This window comes from Poecilia formosa, unplaced genomic scaffold, assembly GCF_000485575.1.
Source record: "Poecilia formosa unplaced genomic scaffold, Poecilia_formosa-5.1.2 Scaffold61, whole genome shotgun sequence".
In the NCBI taxonomy this organism is placed as follows: Eukaryota; Metazoa; Chordata; class Actinopteri; order Cyprinodontiformes; family Poeciliidae; genus Poecilia; species Poecilia formosa.
The window spans coordinates 863,902-882,417 of NW_006800000.1; the positions used below are offsets into that span (position 1 = coordinate 863,902).

General features: G+C 39.5%; 1 protein-coding gene across 1 annotated transcript in view; it reads right to left on the reverse strand.

Moving 5' to 3' along the window:
• Positions 1-4,761: 4,761 nt before the first annotated feature.
• Positions 4,762-18,516, reverse strand: part of alx4a (ALX homeobox 4a) — a 16,938-nt gene continuing 3,183 nt past the window's right edge. Inside the window, exons 2-4 of the mRNA XM_007554053.2 lie at positions 10,282-10,601; positions 6,617-6,745; positions 4,762-5,457 (exon numbers count right to left, since the gene is read on the reverse strand). Of these exons, the coding sequence (XP_007554115.1) occupies positions 5,137-5,457; positions 6,617-6,745; positions 10,282-10,601 (770 nt within the window). The 3' untranslated portion in view covers positions 4,762-5,136. The remainder of the gene's footprint in view (positions 5,458-6,616; positions 6,746-10,281; positions 10,602-18,516) is intronic.

An 18,516-nucleotide genomic window follows, 5' to 3' on the forward strand; every position in this document is an offset into this window, starting at 1 on the left:
ATGATCTTCGAATACCAATGGGAGAAATGCTGGGGTTTTATTCTGCTTTGTACATCAGTCCGGTAATTTGTGTTGTATTTGGTTCACTGAGCAACTCTGGAAAAACCACGGCGCTGTGGTTGTCCAACTAGTTTTATGTTTTTTGGCAAACCTCTTAGGAATTATTTTTGCAAAGTGTTCATTTTATTACCTAAACTAAGAATATTAACCTAAACTTTAAAAAGTTTCTTTTTTTCAGGTGTACGCCGTGCACTTAAGACTTTGAAATGTGATAGATTAAAAAAATTCTACATGAACTGAATGCTGAACTCGTATAAAGCTATATATTTAACCTTTTCATAATATAAAGTGTAATGGCAAAGTAAATTCACCTCACATTTGCCAAACTTTTTAGCCTGTTTTACGTAAATGTTCGTTCCTGGGTCGATACATCCTCCTTCACATGTTGAGCCATATATTATAACAATGAGCATTTCTATAAAAACAACCAAAATATTCTTTAGTTATGAATTCCACCGACCTACCTGCATGTCATTCTTTGGACTTCAAGTCTAAAATATAAAGACTAACTAAAACTAAAAAAAAAAAACGTGGAATTATGTTGTGCTTAGAAAACAAACGGGCTAAGAACATCTACTTAAATTGACAACGAGATAATTTGTAATCGTTGCATAAAACAGTTTGTTCATATTTTTTTTGTTACCATTTTTTTTTTTTTACCTGTAATACACCTGTGTGGCTGACCATAAGGGCTAGAAGAATGTGTTGTGACCCTCCAGCAGCTGCCCAGTACATGGCAGGGAAACGGGGTGAAACACTACTGAGCTATATGTAGGACCACAAAATTCCTCAATATTTAATATTTAGAAATTTTTCATGGGATTAAATGAATATAAACCAGTTGGCTCAAAGCTGGATTTTGAAATTTACTTGGGGGAAATTCATATGGTCTTGACTAAAACAACTAGATTCCATGAAAGTACTCTTGAGTTTATAATACTCCTCAATAGCATGCACACATTGCTGCTTTTTGCAGGGGATGTTGACTCACACCCCCCATATCAATTTGCACTACAAATAACATCTTTATGTGCACCAGAGATTTCTCTATTTTTTTGAACAAAACAGCTTTTTGAACCCAGAGCTCAGGATATTTAAGTCACCCAACGATATAAAAGAAACCAAGTTTTGGTGTTCGTAGTAGATTAATATATTTGATATATGGCATTAATGTTTAACGTGGAAATAGCACATGGAGGTCTAAACAAATATTTATGTTTGGATATGAATCAGTTTGTATAAATTAGCCACAATTTCCAGTTTTCTGGTGTAAATTCCTATAATTCCCAAGTAAAGTGTCTGGGTATTTCTTACCTTACATTTTCTAAGCCTGTTCAAGTTCACCATCGACCCACACAGATGTGAGAAAATGACTTGGTAAGAAACTCTCACCAAGGTGCAATAACTTATAGTACTTTAATCACTCAAACAACACATGCGAGAGCAGATTTCTTAACTCAAAAGGTAGCTTAAAGCCACAAACATGGAAAAAAAAAAACCCTTTTAAAGAACATAAGCCATAAGCAGACAAATTCTGTTCATTCATCTTTGAAAATACATGTATACACCTCCAGGTATTTTTTTTAAAGTGTATATTCAAAGAGTACTTAAAAGCATGTTTAAATACTTGATAAACTGATTCAAAAATATTGACTAAACATCAATTTAATTACAATTCCAAGAGCTATGACACATCAATCTTCTCTGCATGTACAACAATGCATCAACACATATATTCATCATATAGTTACTCCTATGCTGATTACTTGACTTCAGTAGTATCAGAAACTGAGAAAACTGGGAAGTGGAGTCATTCATGGCAGAATTAATGCAGCAGACAGGAAGACGCTTCCTGGCATTAATAGACCTATAAAAGATACAAACAAACAAACAGAAAAAAAAGACAAGCAAAACCTAAATTCTTTAAGAAAAAAAAAAAAAAAAGCTAAAACACTGATTATGTGTTCTGTAAACCTGAACAACTCAGCACTGTAGCGTTTGCATGCTCTGTGCAGATGGACAGTCTTCGTCAAACCAGATGCTCCTGTCCATCCTGACACACAATATGGTGGTCCTCAGCCTCCACATGGCTCTGTGTTAATTAAAGAGCCTCACTGATCTGCGCGGCCTTCGGACCCTGCAGCTGATTACTGGCTGCAGCTTTTGGGGCTGTTTTGGACGTGATGGAGGCGAGCCCAGGAAGAGGCGCGGTGCATCATGTGTGATAGGGGCGAATCGTTTGAAAGCAGAGCTGTGACAGCTGAAGCTGGAAGCATGTGTGAGGCATGTTTGTTTTGCATTTACCCCTCGACCGCAGCTGTGTGTGCACTGTCCTTTTCCCAGAACACCGGAACGCACAGACGCCCTCACAGCTCGCCCTTCGTTCAACCCCTCAGCTAAAACGGAGGGGAGGGGGCAACCTCATAAAGAATACACATGCACACACGTACCCTACCATTTTCGCCACAGAGTTTAAGATAATGCAGATAATTTTAGAGTGATCTCTGCTGACAGATGATGGCCTGTAAGCTGCTGCTCCAGCCAAACAAAAGGGAAAGTTAATGCGGTTCAGTTTGGGGAAATCCTCTGCCTTTCGACTTGGTGCAGCATTTCAGATTGACTTTTTGAGAAACTGAACATCTTTGTTACGCTTTAAGCCGAAGATTAGCTTTCTGGTCACAGGAAATATGTCCACCCCTATGCTATCGAACTATGGAAAACTTCATTTGTTATTTCTGTCACAACAGGAAGCTATTGCCAGGGGGGAAGCTATTCCTTATTGTTAAAATATATGAATGATATCCCCAGTGAGATCTGAAACATTTGGTTAAATCCATCTGACTTTTATCTGTCTATTCTCCTTCCTGTATCTAGCAAGTAATACCTGTCGTTTTACTGTACACTCAGTTTTAAATAATTGATAAGCAGTCTGAAGGTAAACACACCTTCAATCAACAAAAAAAACCAAACAAAAAATAAAACCTATAATAGCTGGTGAATTTAACTAAAGTTATTTTTAACAATGACAAAAAATAAATAAATTACTTATTTGTCCTAGGCTCTATTATTGATGCCTTACTGTCCTTTTGGCTGTTTTAAATTTATTTTAACATAAAAATAACAATTCTTCCTTTGACGAAAAATGTGTTATGCTAAATTTTAAAATTTGGTATAGCACAAAATTTTATTAGTTTCTTTATGTGGAAATTGACTGATTTCTGCTTCTTGGTCATAATAAAGAAAACATCAGACTTTTAGTCAATAACAGGCCAAGAGACAACTGGCCAAGGTTTTCTTAACCCTGCTTTAAGCAGTCACTGGTATAATTAGTCTTCACTAAAGATTATCATCAAGTCTAGAAAGGACAATGTTTTACAATGAGGAGTCTACCAAAAATGTGGCAAAGGTGGTGTCATGCTGTGGGCCTGAAGCATAGATTTGGCAGTACAAAACATAATGACTTAATAGAAAACTTTATTAAAACCTGCTCCATGTGTAGTATCTTTAGATGCTGTTCCACAATGATCTCCTTTTATTTGAATCTGTTTGAATCTGAACACTTTTGGTTCTGTGCTTCTCTTCAGTGGCAACATTTCGAACCAGGACTGTTTATCGGGCCAGTTGTTTCTGGACTGTGCTGAGCTCTTTTACCTTTCCTTCTTTATTGAAAGACATTGAACCTAACAATTACACCCATACTAAAACTCTGCCAGAATGTTTTTCTTATATGAACTTGAAAGATTTAGACTTTTTGGCAGGCTTCTTTCATGCTTCACCTGAAATGTAGATTATAATTAATAACTGTGTTATTGTCACATGGCCATCCCACCTATAAAGACGTTTTTCAATTAACAGTGGCTTTGATGCTGTAAGTACTTTGAATAGAGCAACTAGAAAAGAAAAAAAAACGGAAAAAAAAATACCACCTGTTCAACTTTGACTGTGGTTCCTTAATAACTTAACTGCTTTGACAGCTAGACACATTCTTCTTGTTGAAAATCCTTAAAAGTTAAACAATGACAAGTCCTTGAAAAGCCTCAAAGCGTCAACGCACACTTTGCAATCTGTGCTGGTCTTCTCTCCTCTTTCAAACGCGGGGATTGCTTGTTTCTGTGTTATTCCCGAAAGTCTGAGGGCGCTTCCTTCTCTGAAGAAAGGCAAGGGGCTCGGTTGAGTCCACTTGCTAGGGAAAATGTCCTTTTTGGAAAGAGAGGCGCGTCTGTTTCAAGGCTCTCGGGTCCAGAGAGCAGCAGGCCTGCTGTGTGGCCTCCTCTCTCACTTCCTCGTCCATCGCCTCCTCTCTGTGGGCATCAGCAGGCCCACTCAGTGCAGCAGGTGGATCTCCCATCTCGATCATACTCAGCCTAATCATATTTCACCCACTCGACATTTAGATGTGAGGAAACAGAACCGCCTACGGGTTTATGCCTTCCTAAACTCGCACTATTAATTTCTTTGCCGGAAAGATATGATGAATGTGAGGAGCTTCTCGACGTGATGGATGTGCAGGATGATTTTCCAAAACGCTTGTTTTTCTTTATAGCCCCTGTATTAGCAAATTTAAAAAAAATTTGCTAATGCTAAAAATATTGTTGATGGGGGGGAAAAAAAAAAATCATTGTGGCTTAAAAAATTGAACAATGACTTTCAGTTTTTTGTTTAGTTTTTTTTTTTTTTTTTTTTTTTGAAGTATCTGCAAAAAGTACAAAGAATTCAGAAGAAAAATAATCCTACAAAAAAAAATTGAATAAAGTAAAAATGAAAACAGCACCAAACTCCAAACGGCATACACTTATAGCAATGCACAGACAATAAACGTGGGCAAATAAGTGCATGAGAGTGTTTGAAATCCTCCTCTTTGTCTGTCTGGACCACAGCATTTCTTTCTATCAGGCTTTTCACACCGACTTTCCTCCAGCAGAGGCACTGAAACCTGGCAAATCTCTGCCAGCCATCTCCGATGCTCATAATCATTTTTGTTGCAGCATTTCTAAAGGCAGTCACTTCTTCCTGCAGAGTTTTGAATTGAGTGCCCCTCGTTCGCGTAAGATCCCCCATCCAGCGTGTGTCGGCGCATCATGTTGCCCAAGAAATGGCAGCACTGTGCTCTTTGGCTTTCATACGCAAAGCAGCGATACTGGAGGATTTGCGGTCGGGATCCATGTTGAGATCGTACGTGTTGATGCCTGCGGCCATGCCAGGAGAGCCGCCAAACAGGCTGCCCATGTGAGGCTGTCCGATGTGTCCCCCGGGGCTGGATACGCCCAGGAAGTCGGAGACCCCACTGGCAGAGTGGGGGTGCGGGGTCATGCAGGTGGTCACGGTGTCGCAGGGAACAACGCAGCCAGGGACAGGAGATGCTGCACTGCTGCCGCCGATCCAGGAGGGGTTCTGGATCTGAAAAGATTGTCAGGAAGGTAGAGGTGTCATAAGAACCATTTTTAAGGTATTTGATTTGTCATGTTCAGACAAAATGATTTACACCTCTCTGCTGGTTGTTTATACAGTAATCTTAGGGACAACAAAGTTTATCTCAATGTTAACCTTCCTTTAGCCAATCATTTTGTTTCATTGAGTGAAATAACAAAGGGCTGTAGGACAGTATGCAACAGGACATGAGAAAATTTAGAAGGAAAGCCCATACATGAGTTTTGGAGAGATTGATAAGGTGTGCGCCAGAGTCAAGGTTTCAAGAGCGACTGCAAACAGATGCACAGTGTCAAGGAAATGAACTGTAACCGTTGCAGTTCCTTGAATTAGGCCACTTTCAAACCAACATCGGAAACCTAGACAAGTTGCCAGTCTGTCACAGGGCAACACAGGAGAAAAGTAACCAATCATGTACAAACTCCTGGGGTCAATTTAGAGAGACCAGTTCATCTAGCATGCACTCAACACAAATAGAGTTATGAAATATATTATTCGTTTTTTTTCCTGATTCTATAGAACATGGCATTTTTGATATTTATGATGATACTCTACTATACTGGGACGTACCAGTAATATTTTAAGAGACCCCTTGCTAACCTAAAGTCTGAAAAGTTTTATTGGTTATTCACATGAGTTCAATCAAAGGTGAGTATGTTGCCATAGGAAAGCATAGCAGCAAACTGCAGCCAGCTAATATCAATAAAGCTGATGTCTGACCCACAGCGTTTGGTATAACTCCATTTTAAAAGGATATTTTTATGTTTTCAAATAAACTTGGAATTCACTTCAACATCAGTGTTTCAAAATCCCGTGTCCGTCTAATCAAAGTTGGACCATTCTTCACTGAACATAAATCCACTGATGAGTTTGCTAAACTCGTTTTCTAGCTGTAAAAAAAGGAAGACCAAGTTTGGCTACATAAATCGATACAAAAGTGAAAACGACAGGACTGACCAAACCTGAACTCAATTATCCCACTCTTGTTAAAACAAAACTCTCCAGTGCAGACTCTTGTTAGCACTCAATAAACCCCCATTAGGAAAAAATCCCAACCTTTTTTTTTTTTTTTTCCAAATCTGTTTGGACTGTTGTGTTTTGAACATGGTGTAACATGTTGCTCCCGTACCTGTGCGTAGTTCTCAGGACGCGTCAGGAGCGGCAGCTCGTAAGCAGTTGAGAAATGTGTTCGGACCTGCTGCATCTGACCAAATCGTTCCCTCTTCCTCCACTTTGCTCTCCGGTTCTGGAACCACACCTTGCAAATAAGAAAAAAACAAAAGTTTATACATCTTTTAAGAGAGCAAGAAGTTTGAGGTGACGTTAAAATGAGACTGGAATATCAGAAATGTAGTGTTACCAAACCCAAACACACTTTTGCTTCAGCTCAAAAGGAAGTACTTTCATCTAGATGTTTTAATTGGGAATCTGATTCTCATAAAAAAAAAACAACAAAAGCCCGCAACCTTAGTGTGAACTCACAAGTCACAAAATTGCAACCCAGACGCAATTAAAGCTGTGCGAGTGTGACTGAGGCGGAGGAGGAGGTGGATGATTTGGAAACAAATTACTACAGACATTCACATGTAGTTTGTGGCTCTAGAATCATCTCACCAATGCTTATTTGTTGTCTGACCACAGTTTGTGCGTTTTCTCTTCCATAATTGTCTTTGACATCTAAATCTCATTGTGTTTACTGCAAAAATTAGTGTGTTTGGCTTTCCAGTAGAGAATCTGACAGTAATCAAAATGTGTCTTTTTTTCTTCCTCTTGTTGCTGTAATCATCATCTACCTTTTCTTTTGTAAACAAATCTAGACATCTAAATTTAAACTTTTGGTGTTATTGTCTTCTGAAAATGTTGTCTCTCCCATTGATCTTACCTTTTTGGACACAACTCAAACCAGACTATTTTTTTCTGGTGCTCTCTTGATATCATGCAAAACGGCGGGATTGAAAAGTGAGATGGGATGATAATTGGTGTTTGTTTGGATCTTCCCCTTTTAATTTCCTGAAGCCTAAAACCTCTGGCTTTGAGACGCAGTCTTCTTCTAAATTACGAAGGCTCGCCGATTTGAGGCCATAATCCCTCTTTCCTTGATGTTTGATATGTCTTCTTTTGAGCCTAATCATCACCACCCAGTCGGAGATGGCTGTCCCTCAAGGTTTCTTTATGGATTTATTGTAACGATCGAGCACGCCACGTTCTCCCTCAAATCCCGAATCCACGAACATCTCAGTTTTTGCCCCGCTTCAAGTCTGTTGGCTATTATGCAGCTCTAACATATTTCTATGTTGCACACACTGCCTTGTGACAGTAATTGGTAAAGACCTTGACAGCTTAAGTAGCTGGTAGACTCTCAATGAGCCTTTATTTATGTTACTGCCCCAGAGAGAAAGAGCAGAGAAATACCAAACTGGCCCCAGCAGGAGGGCTGTTCGGGGGCTGAAAACACTTTGAAGTGAGAGCGCGGCTCAGAGGATTGATAACCCGCCTCTGCTGTCACTCATTTCACCTCCCAAACCAAGTAGGAGAAGAAAAAATAAAATAAAAAAGGGGGGTCTGCTGAGCCCTGGCTTCAGTTTTCCAGCTCCCATAAAACTCTAATAACATAACAGGAGGATGTCTGACCAGTGTTTATGTTCATCATCAGCTATTTTTGTTCTCATTTTCTACAAAAAAAAAAAAAGATAAATAAAAAATCTCTCAATGGAGAACTTGATATTCCCTGTGAGGTCATCAGAGGGCACATGCAGACTGAGGTTAAAGAGATACGCCATGAATGTTTACTGTTTTCATTTAAAACTCATTAAAAATACGGTTTATCCGGTAAGACTTGCAGCAGGCTTTCCTGTGCTGTTTGTTGTCAAACTTTTATCGATATGTTAAAATCTGCAACATGTGCTTACGTATTGCCTTTTCTTTGTTCTGGCATCTACAAAATGGGGATAATGGCATCATGCCTAATTGTGCTAAACATCACACGTTAGTCTGGTTCAGTGTCAGACAGAGACAAAAAGCTTAATCGTGCCAGTTCAAATTGTCTGTGCTAAAATGACTTGAATTTAAAATGAGGATGAATTAAAAACACTACTTTTCTTGGTTTCACATTCTATCTTAGGTTAAGCAGATAACTTCACATCATATCATTCACATCATTCATCGGCTCTTTAAGGTGTGCTCCGAGCGTCTTGCCTCCTCTGCCTCCCTGTAGGTGGGATCTGCGTCTCGTCTTTCATCTATAAGCTCACATGGACACCTGTGTTTCCCCGGTGAACTCTACGTCCGATGCCGTCTCGGCTCTCTGGACTATCAGAGCTGCAAATCTGAGAGATGTGATGCTACTGAAACCCCTGACCTGTGACCCCTGACCTTTGCATGTAGTGTATGTGACTCAGATCTGAATTCACCTTCTTCCTTTGAAACCCTGAGACTGAAAAAGCAAACAACGGCAGGCCCTGGCGTTGTTTAACAAAAAGTCCCCCGTTATTTGATGTGCGTGTATGTGAAACGTGAGCCGGTGAGGTCAGTTTGCTCTCCTTTCTTTTGTGAGAAAAAAGCTATATGTTTTGAAGAATGCATTTTTTTATCAGTAGTTTAGGATGCTCTAACATTTCTTTGCTCCAGATGCTGACCTGATGAGTTTTTTTTCCCCCCCTCTTGCATTCAAATTGAGAAGAGCACAAAACCCTATCCTCTGGCTGACAAGGCATCCTGTGCCTTTTATCTTTTTAACCTGAGTGTTTAAGAGGGCTGCTGGGAGAGCCGACGACTGTAAAGCTGCATCCATCTGCAGCGGGCAGGTCAGTGATGGCACGAACTGCAGAGCGGCATGCCTTTCAGACTCTGGGTTGAGTTACGGCCCTGGAGGCTGCACAGATTTCCTGTATTTTCCGCTCACCGTTTCAGCTCATCATGTGGGTGATTGTTTTTGATCAGGCTCTTATCTCATCTGAATTGACGGGCGCGGAAAGAGCGGAGCCAGAACTTAAAATATTAGGCTTGCTTTGGGCCGGAACTTGAAGTACGCGTATAACAGTCGCTGACCAAACCAACGGAAACCCATGGGAAAGGTTTCACACCTCCTGGAGACCACAGCAGGGACACATTCTTGTCTGAACGGGTCTTTAATGAAAGAAAAACAAGGAAAATCCAAGGGCTTTGGTCCTCATCCACATGCACCACACAAAGGCACGGTGCAAGAATATGGCGGAGGTCTCTTTCGCTTTCTCTGATGTGGGAATGCATTACAGCAGTTGCGACCAGTTTCTAAGCTAATTGAGCCTAAAAGGTCAGAGGGGCGCTGTGAGCCTCGGCTCATAGAGAAACTGACAGGAGAGATCTCGCAATTTCAGGAAACTAAACGTTGAAAGTGCAAAGGGATAAAGCCATCAAGACAATCCAATGGAAAAACATTGCAGAGCCATGTGTTGATGAAAGTCTGCTCTCTTTAAACTGCACATATGAGGCCCAGGCAGCTCAAACCTCAGCCCCCCTGATCCACCCTGGGCCCCCTGGCCTCTGCAAGCTCTCACTCCCCCACACTCTCTCTCTGTCTCTCTCTCTCTGTCTCTCTCTCCCCACTCCCACATTACTAGATAAATCTCTCATGTTGTTCTGTGAGTGACTTTATCTCTGCAGATGCTGAAGGGCCCAGGAGGTTTTGTTGTTTAAAGCCTTTTCTCTTGAGAGCTTTTTTTGTGTTTATTTATTTTTTATTTTTTGTTTAAGCATTGTTTCCAGAATAAATGTACCCAACGTCCATTTAGTGTTGTGTTGGCTCTCCGCTCTTACCTGCACTCGGGCTTCAGTCAGGTCAGTCCTCAAAGCGAGCTGCTCCCGGGCGTAAACGTCAGGATAGTGCGTCTTTTGGAAAACCTTCTCCAGTTCCTCCAGCTGGTAGCTGGTGAAGGTGGTGCGGTTGCGTCTCTTCTTGCCCTTGTTGCTTTCGCCACCGTCGACTTTTTCCAGCGGACTCGCCAAGTCATTGCTCGGCGACCTTTCTGAGGCTGCCTTGACACCCTGGTCCTTCACAGCCAAGTATCTGGAGTCCATTCCAGGTGGATCAGAGTCTGGGGCCAAATCAGAGTCTGTCAGGCCTGAACTGTCCTTACCTGCAGAGACAGGAAGTGTGTGAAACTCTCACACGCATTGTTTTCAAGCCTTAATGATTGGAATGAAACGACCCTTTGTATATTTGTTGCTATAAAACTGAAGACAAATGAGAAAAATAGGGGAATAATTATAAGTGTAATGTATTGTAGTGGGGAAAATGCAGAGTAATTTTCAGAAGACAGAAAGACGCAGGAGGATATGTGTGTTTGATACATTTGGACCTGAAAGGTATTTTCATTTTTCAGGCGACCTTATTGGCCCGAGTGCTCAGAATAAGTGAGTCCTTGTTGATTTCCAGCCAGATGGACTTTTACTGTATTCCCTCTGTTTCCCATTTATTTCCTTTCCTGCTTCTTTCAGTAAAACCTATATATACATGTGTACATGTATATACATATAATGAGTGCCATCTTCAAACTATCTAAACATTCTTTTTGCAATCATTTTTCAATACTTTTCTTGCCTTGGCTCACGTGCAAAAATCTGCTGCATATTTTGGTCGTAAATCCAACAAAATCTTCCAATGAAAATCTCTGTGTGATATTTTTTTGATCTGGGGCCCGTCATAAAGGATTTTCCTCCTGGGAATAGACATGGATCATCTCATTAGCTCTTTCTAATATCAAACAAAAGAAAACGAGGGGCCTTCTTTGACTAAACTTCCAGTAACTGGCCTCTGACAGAGCATTCAGAAATAATGATTTCTTTGTAGGATCGATATTTTAATTTATGAGGTCTGACGGGGAGGCAAAAAGAGATTTCTCACTCTGTGCGATGAAATTTTGTTGTGAAATGTGTTGGCGCAGTGTTTAGCGTGCGGTTGTAAAAGTGGCTGCTTAACCCAGTCGACAACAGATTTTTTTCCCTATGATGTGTGACTGAACGTTGCAGATTTCACTCCATGACTAAGACTTCTTAACCACCAGCATTGTCCTCTACACTCATAAACACCTCTCCTTTTACTCTCTCCACTCAGTTGCCGTTTGTCTGTGAAAATGTCTCGGAGTGGCTAAAAAGTCCGTTTTTGCACCAGTTTTATCACAAATAAATTGGGCGGTTTCTACAGATCCAAAAAACACAAAAACAACAACAAAAAAATTATTCTCCCTGTTGATTGCACTCACATTTGATTTATTCATGGCTGCAGTTTAGCTGCAAAATCTCAAGCAGCTCTCTGATCATAAATTTTCCAGAGTTTTGCCTCTGCCAGTATTCTGTTGTGAACTAGCAGCTCCTTTGGAAACGTTGTCTGATCCAGCTCAAAGAAAAAAAAAAAAGGACTGCTAATGCATCGCCTCAGTAAAACACATTCCCATGTAGGACATGGGAACAGGCTGCTCAGCGAAAGCTGTCTCACTCAGTTTCAGTAACACAACCTTTTATCAAATTATTTTTAGGACTGCTGACATCGAAAGCTTGTCTGCTCATCCAGCAATTTATCAAGGTAAAAGTGGGAGATGTTTAGAAGTTTCTAAAGCACTTAAAATGTGCCAAACTTTATTATTTGAATTTTAATCTTCTTTAGCTGACTTTATTGCTTAATTATTAAGCTGAAATTTAAATTTAAATCTTCCAGATGGTATGGATAATGTATGTATTGAACTTAGCATACATGTTACGCCACAGTATTTTCTTTGAAGATGTGGAGTAGGCATTGTGAGTACTTCTAAGTTCAAATCATATATTAGAAGACACAAAGTTCCTCAAAGTGCCATTCTGGGTTCTATCTTTTCTTTTCTTACCTGTTTTTCTATTACATCAGATGATTTGACAGTTCAGGGAAGCTTAAAGTCGTCTCTTCACTGATGATCTCCATTCTTACTGCTTATTTATCATCTCCTGAGGTACAGAAATAGTCCTCTCATTAACTCCCTGGCAAGTATTAGACATGGCTGAATCACTATAATACACAGCTAAATTCAGACTGATAAGAAAAATAACTTAAGCTTTAATTATTGCACCAGACAGTTCCGTATCTACCAATAAACAGCAGTTGCTCTTGCAGAAGTGCACTCTCAGTAATAGGTCTAATTTTTGATTAAGCTTTGTCCCTGTGCCGTAATCTAAAACAATTAATAAGAAACACTTGTACAATAAGTGCCAGCAAATGACATTTACTGCAAACTGGGACCATTCCTGTGGACGTTAGTGTCATGAAAGTCACCATGAACAGCAGAAAATTTGGGGATAACAGAGACACACAGTAAGGAAGAGAGACGCAGCACCCCAGGCATCATTCATTCAAGAACCAAAACTGGGTCTGACACCAGGATCCAAAATCAACAAGATGTCTGATTTTGAGAAGACATAGAAACCCTTTCTAATTCAGGAGGTGTTGAAGAAAACTGAACTGGAGTTGTTTCATGTTTCTTATATTGCTTTCGTGGAAATAAAAAAAGCGGAACAGGAAGAAAGCTGTCTTTTTTACTTTTTCTTTTCAACCTCATGGAAGCTTCAAATACATTTTTTAGTTAAAATAATATTTTTTGACATCATTATTTATTTGACCCCTTTTTTGCATTATATACTAACATGACTAATTCTATGAGTTTACACAACTTTCATTATTATGCAGAAACATTTGTGAATTGTGAATTCACTGTTGTGAATTTTTCCTAATATACACATATTAGAAAAAAAAAATGCAGGTTCTAATATCAAAACAAACTCTCCAATACTGGTTCAAACATTTGCTAACAAGAAGACTGCATGTTTTTGACTGACATCAACAAACCTTTGGTACAATTCTGACTCAACATCTGACATACATCATAGCATAATTTGTAGATTTTATTTGAAATGGTTGCTCTCCTGGTACAGATCAGGCTATTTGTCTACAGATGTTACTTCTCGTAACATCGAGTAAAGCTGGGCCCATACAAAGGCTTGACGTTAGTCTGCCTTTTCCATTCCAGAACCACTTCTGATATGTGTCTGGACTCATTGTTGCGTTGAGTCGACTAACTGCTGTTGCCACTATGCGGTTCAGGTGTGTCACTCCTAAATAACCAGTGTCCCTCCCCCTCAGCGACCACTTATAATTTATCTGGAGGCGCCCCGGCTCGCAGTGGTAGAGCTGTGCATGCGGTGATTTACTTTACTTTTGTTTTGTTTTACAAAAAGCTTTATGAGAAACAAAACTCTACAACATAGCTGGAGATAGATTCCCGGTGTACCTGACCGCGTCTTCCTATTGTGCTTCAAAGGGGGGCAAATGTCAAACTGCTGTTGCGTCATGTTTTCTTTGCTGGGACTCGTGGTCCCCATAAAGCACAAGCGCTCAGGCTGTTTGAAATCATGAGGCCTCTCTCTGATCAAAGGATTTTGCCCAAACAGCATCCCTAAGGTTTTTTTGGCAAGACCGTGATATTGTAACAATCTCCTGCTTTTAATCCATTCAAATCGGTCACAGGTGAGACAAATATTAAAACCTCCTGCAAGGAAAGACGTATATATGAACAGCATCGAGACGCAAACTCCAACAAAGACATAATAAGGACTGCATTTGGCATTTCATCTCAACATATGTATGACTTTTAAATGCAGCTCACACGTAACATTGAGGCAGAGACATTCAGGCGGAGACATCTGTAGAAGCACAATTAATTTCAGTTTTGTCTATCTCTGCTGAAAACGCTGACATAGTCTTCATGTAGAGAAATAACATTGTTTTTGCCATAGCTTTGCATGTCCACAGAGGAGATGCCGAACAATTAGGTGCTTAGAAAGTAGGGTATAAAAAGCAAAGAAAACTTCCATCTGACTTCACTGCAGTTGGCGTAAAAAAGTCTGCTTCCAAAAGCAACATTTACATGTTTACTGATCTAATAATGACCTTAACTCACAGTGTAATGCTGTGAGGTTTGTGTGCATGTCAATGAACAAGTCCTTACGGGCTAGAAGGTCAAAACCGCCCGGACAGATATTACTGCTGCAACATCAAAGAGTAATTTTAACTGGCTGTAAAGCGACAGGGCACCTTCCCTGGCTTTTTACTGACTGCCCTGACCGGGGTCAGCTCACGGTGTTAAAAGGAAATACTATAAATTACACACCGCGTATGATAGGGAGAGTGATTAACCACATGCTTCCTAAACAGAAGATGAGCTATCCAATGTTGAAGGAGCAAAATGAGATAAAATGTGGAAAAGGAAATGCATATTATCCATTTTATGATGTTTTAGATACTCAAAGTCCCAGGATCTAATCTGAAAAAGCCACAATATTTTATCATCATTCATTTGTTTTATTATTATTATTATTATTATTATTATTATTATTATTATTATTATTATTATTATTAGTTGTTGTTGTTGTAGTTGTAGTCGTAGTATTATTCAATATTGATACCTGTTTTTACCACTAGAGGGGGACAAAAGCTGTTTTCAACCTCATCTTAACATCAACACACAGCGCCAGTAAAATTCTTATTATATTTAGAAAATAAGATAGCATAAAACAAATAAAACACAAGGAGAACATCATATTTCAGCTAAGATATTAGCATATTAAAAAAAGTGCAGTGTTTATTGCCAATCCTCTTGCCTCTGTTTGGTGAGCACTCGATATGTGTAAACAATTTTGGCCTCTTCCAAATGACCTCAGGTATAATTAAAAAATAAAAAATAAAAAATTCACGAATCTAATTCTGTTCCTACAAGTTGCGTCTTTAAACGTTACAAAAATATATATAACCTTGATTTCAGAGATCATTTTAAAAATATAAATTCAAATGACATATGCCTTGCACCACGGCCGAAGATCTTTTATTTGACAATCTTCAAATATGGACAGATAACAACTATCGTTCAAAACAACATTTTCAGGGAATATCATTTTGCTTCCTTTAATAAAAACAACACCCATTTTGTGCTGAAATGCATTGCTCGCAACGGCCTAAATGGAAATGAAAATAAAGCTTCTTCATCAAAATACGAGAACAAAACTGAATTTAAGAGCTACAGAAAACCTTAAACCAATGCTTTTTGAACTGTCATGGATAATACAATATTATGTGAAACAAATATGCAGTCAATGAAAAAAATGTTGATTAATTTAAATCTGCCTGACCACACACTCTTTCTCTCTCTCATAGTTACCTTACCAGTATGATTTAAAATATTTGTTCCCATGCGGTTCCCAGGAGGAGAAAATTTTAAATATCTATATTTTGCAGATTGAAGCTTAACTGTGTTTGTGTTTAATTGTTTATGTTTATAAAATCAAAAAGCAGGTTTCTGGAAAAAAAAAATAGAGGAGATGATTCACCGCTTTTAACTAATGAGCGTAAGAAGGCATAATAATTAATTAATGTATTTATTTTATTTTTGCAACGTTCCAGGGGAACAAAATAATTAAACTTCGACTGATCATCTTCCGCCATCCATTCATTTCAAAGTCACAGTTTGAAACTGAAGTTCAATTTCTGTAAAAATCCACGAAAACAAACAGGAACTAATATTTATCCTCATAGCGCAATCTTGACGAAACCCGATCACTAACACCAATATGTCAAACATAAAGTGTCTAATTTCTCATGCTTTTCCTTAACACATAAAAAATAGGAAAAAGAAAAACTGCGAACATTACATTTTGTGAAGTGGTTTTATGTTCTTCGCTAACTGCTGCAGTTCAACAATGCCAAACATTCAAAACCTGTTATAAAGTTTTATATCATTTAGATTTGGTGAAACCACAATGCCACGCATAACAGCTACCCTCACGAACGTATGATTTTGACCTTGCTTCACTCTGAGCATTAAAACAGTTAATTCGCTCCGTCTGCCTTATCCAGCCCTGCTTCTGTATGAGACTTCAGTTTACATGACACAGAGTCGACGACACAAAAAGAACTCGTGGACTTCATGAGCATTTTTCTGTCCGGCTGCTCTCAGTCGGCCATGCAAACTGAGCCTAATGTAAATTATCCTGCCAAACTTTAGGCTAAATGGTAAAATGATCCTGAGTCCCTGTCACCTCCATTCACGTCAGGGACTTGCTGAAGCGTTCCTCGGCCGTCCGAGCCGCTGGGCTGGTTCCCATTACACCCTGCTCCAACCAATCTGTGCAGACGACTGTTATCAGAGGCTGAAGTGGTTGTGTTGGGGTCAGAAACTGGTACAAAGGGGAACTGAAAACCCCTGAAGAGTGACAAAATCTCAGGATGCTGAAATGATTTCCAAAATGTTCTTTAAACGCTAGGAAGAACCAAAACATCCAGTCTGCAGGGTTATATCGGCAAAACGATAGCTTTTATTACTTTAAATTGTGTCGCAGGTCAAATATGACAAGGGATCACGAGCATTAAGGAGTTGTAATAGGACCTGCTATGCTGTTAAACTGGAGCCCAATGCCGAATGCTACAGCAAATTTTAACTTGACACCAAAGAGTTTCAACCTGAGTTTCAAATGATTCCTCTGCTGCAAGCTCAGAGGAGGACTCACCCTCTTCTCCAAACATATGAGGGGCAGAGGAGCCAAGCTAAAGGTCAACACCCGCGGACACGGAGAGAAGACATGGGGACATCAAAAGAGGAAGTCTCTAGGGACACTGAGGTTATTGACGTATTGATCAGTCTACAGTGCTCTAATCATAAAGATAGATAGATGGATAGATGGATAGATAGATAGATAGATAGATTTCTGTAGTTTAGCATGTTTACATTATGTTTTCATTCAAAATTAGCTGCACACTTTCATCTCATTTCCTAAAGTCGAATGTAACTGTGCACAGTTTCTCAGTGCTTCCTTTATATTTTCCCTTCTGAGCAGCCAGACTTTCTTGTAATCTTTGGAAGTTGATCTTAAGTGATTTTAGAAATGCTTGCTTGACAGGAGACACATCCTGGGAGAGATGTGTCTATAATTCTGCAGTCTACACAACATGGATTTTATACTGCTTTTATACTAATGACTGTAATTACATCATAGTAGTTACAATCAAACATTTTGACTGGTAGTTTTGACTATGAAGCACTTTTTGAGGAAAAGTTTCTGTCTAAAGCCCTGACCTTAATGCTCTTGACCATTTGCCGTTTTGTTTTGGTGTGCCTCTCCAAAATAATCATTTGCCACACTATCCTTAGTGAGTACTTCTAAGTTTTTTTTATTTTTATACTTCTTTTAAAACAGAAACTAATCCTATGAATGCTTGTTCTGCATATGGTTATGATGCTATTGATGTGATAAAAACCTACATTCGTCGAACGCAGTGCCTTTCACTCTGGATTTCCTTCTGCCCTTCTCGTAATTCAGTGTGCCAACGCACCGAGCTCTCCCCTCTCCTTGGTTACACTCAGCAGCGTGACTGACAGCCTGCTGGCTGTAAACAACGTGTTTAGTGATCCAAATGTAGGTAAATATTTGTCAAGCGGCCGTTCTGCTTTCTGTCAGACAAAAGCGTCTCAGTTGAAGCTGACAGCTGGCTGGTCAGGCAGCTCAGCGTTAAAACCATCTGAGAACATCAGGCTGCATATCACATCACCAGAGCCCACCTTTGATAGCTTAAGCCCCTTCTGGGTGAAATACATCTCTGATAAAGGAAGTGAACCGGCAGATGAAATATTTCAGTATTTTCTGGTACGGAACACAGGAGGAATCATTTATCTTTCATTTATTTATTTTTTTCGTAAGCAGGCTCAGCATATTTTACTTCCACCTTTTAAACTCAGCCAGAAGTCAGTGCGAGCGTTCAATCATTGAGTAAAGCAGCCTCTTATTTTTTTATTTTTTTATTTATTTTTTTTATCAGGCCACGTGAGTCGTTATTTAATTTAATCTTTGCGTCAGTGATCCTAAACGCGATTAAAGTAGGAACTGTTCTGATCCAAAGCTCGAGGAGGTACTAAGGAGGAGGTTTGTCAGTGCGGGGTCAAGTCAGTGTGAGCTGGGGGGGTAAGGGAGCGAGGTGTGTGT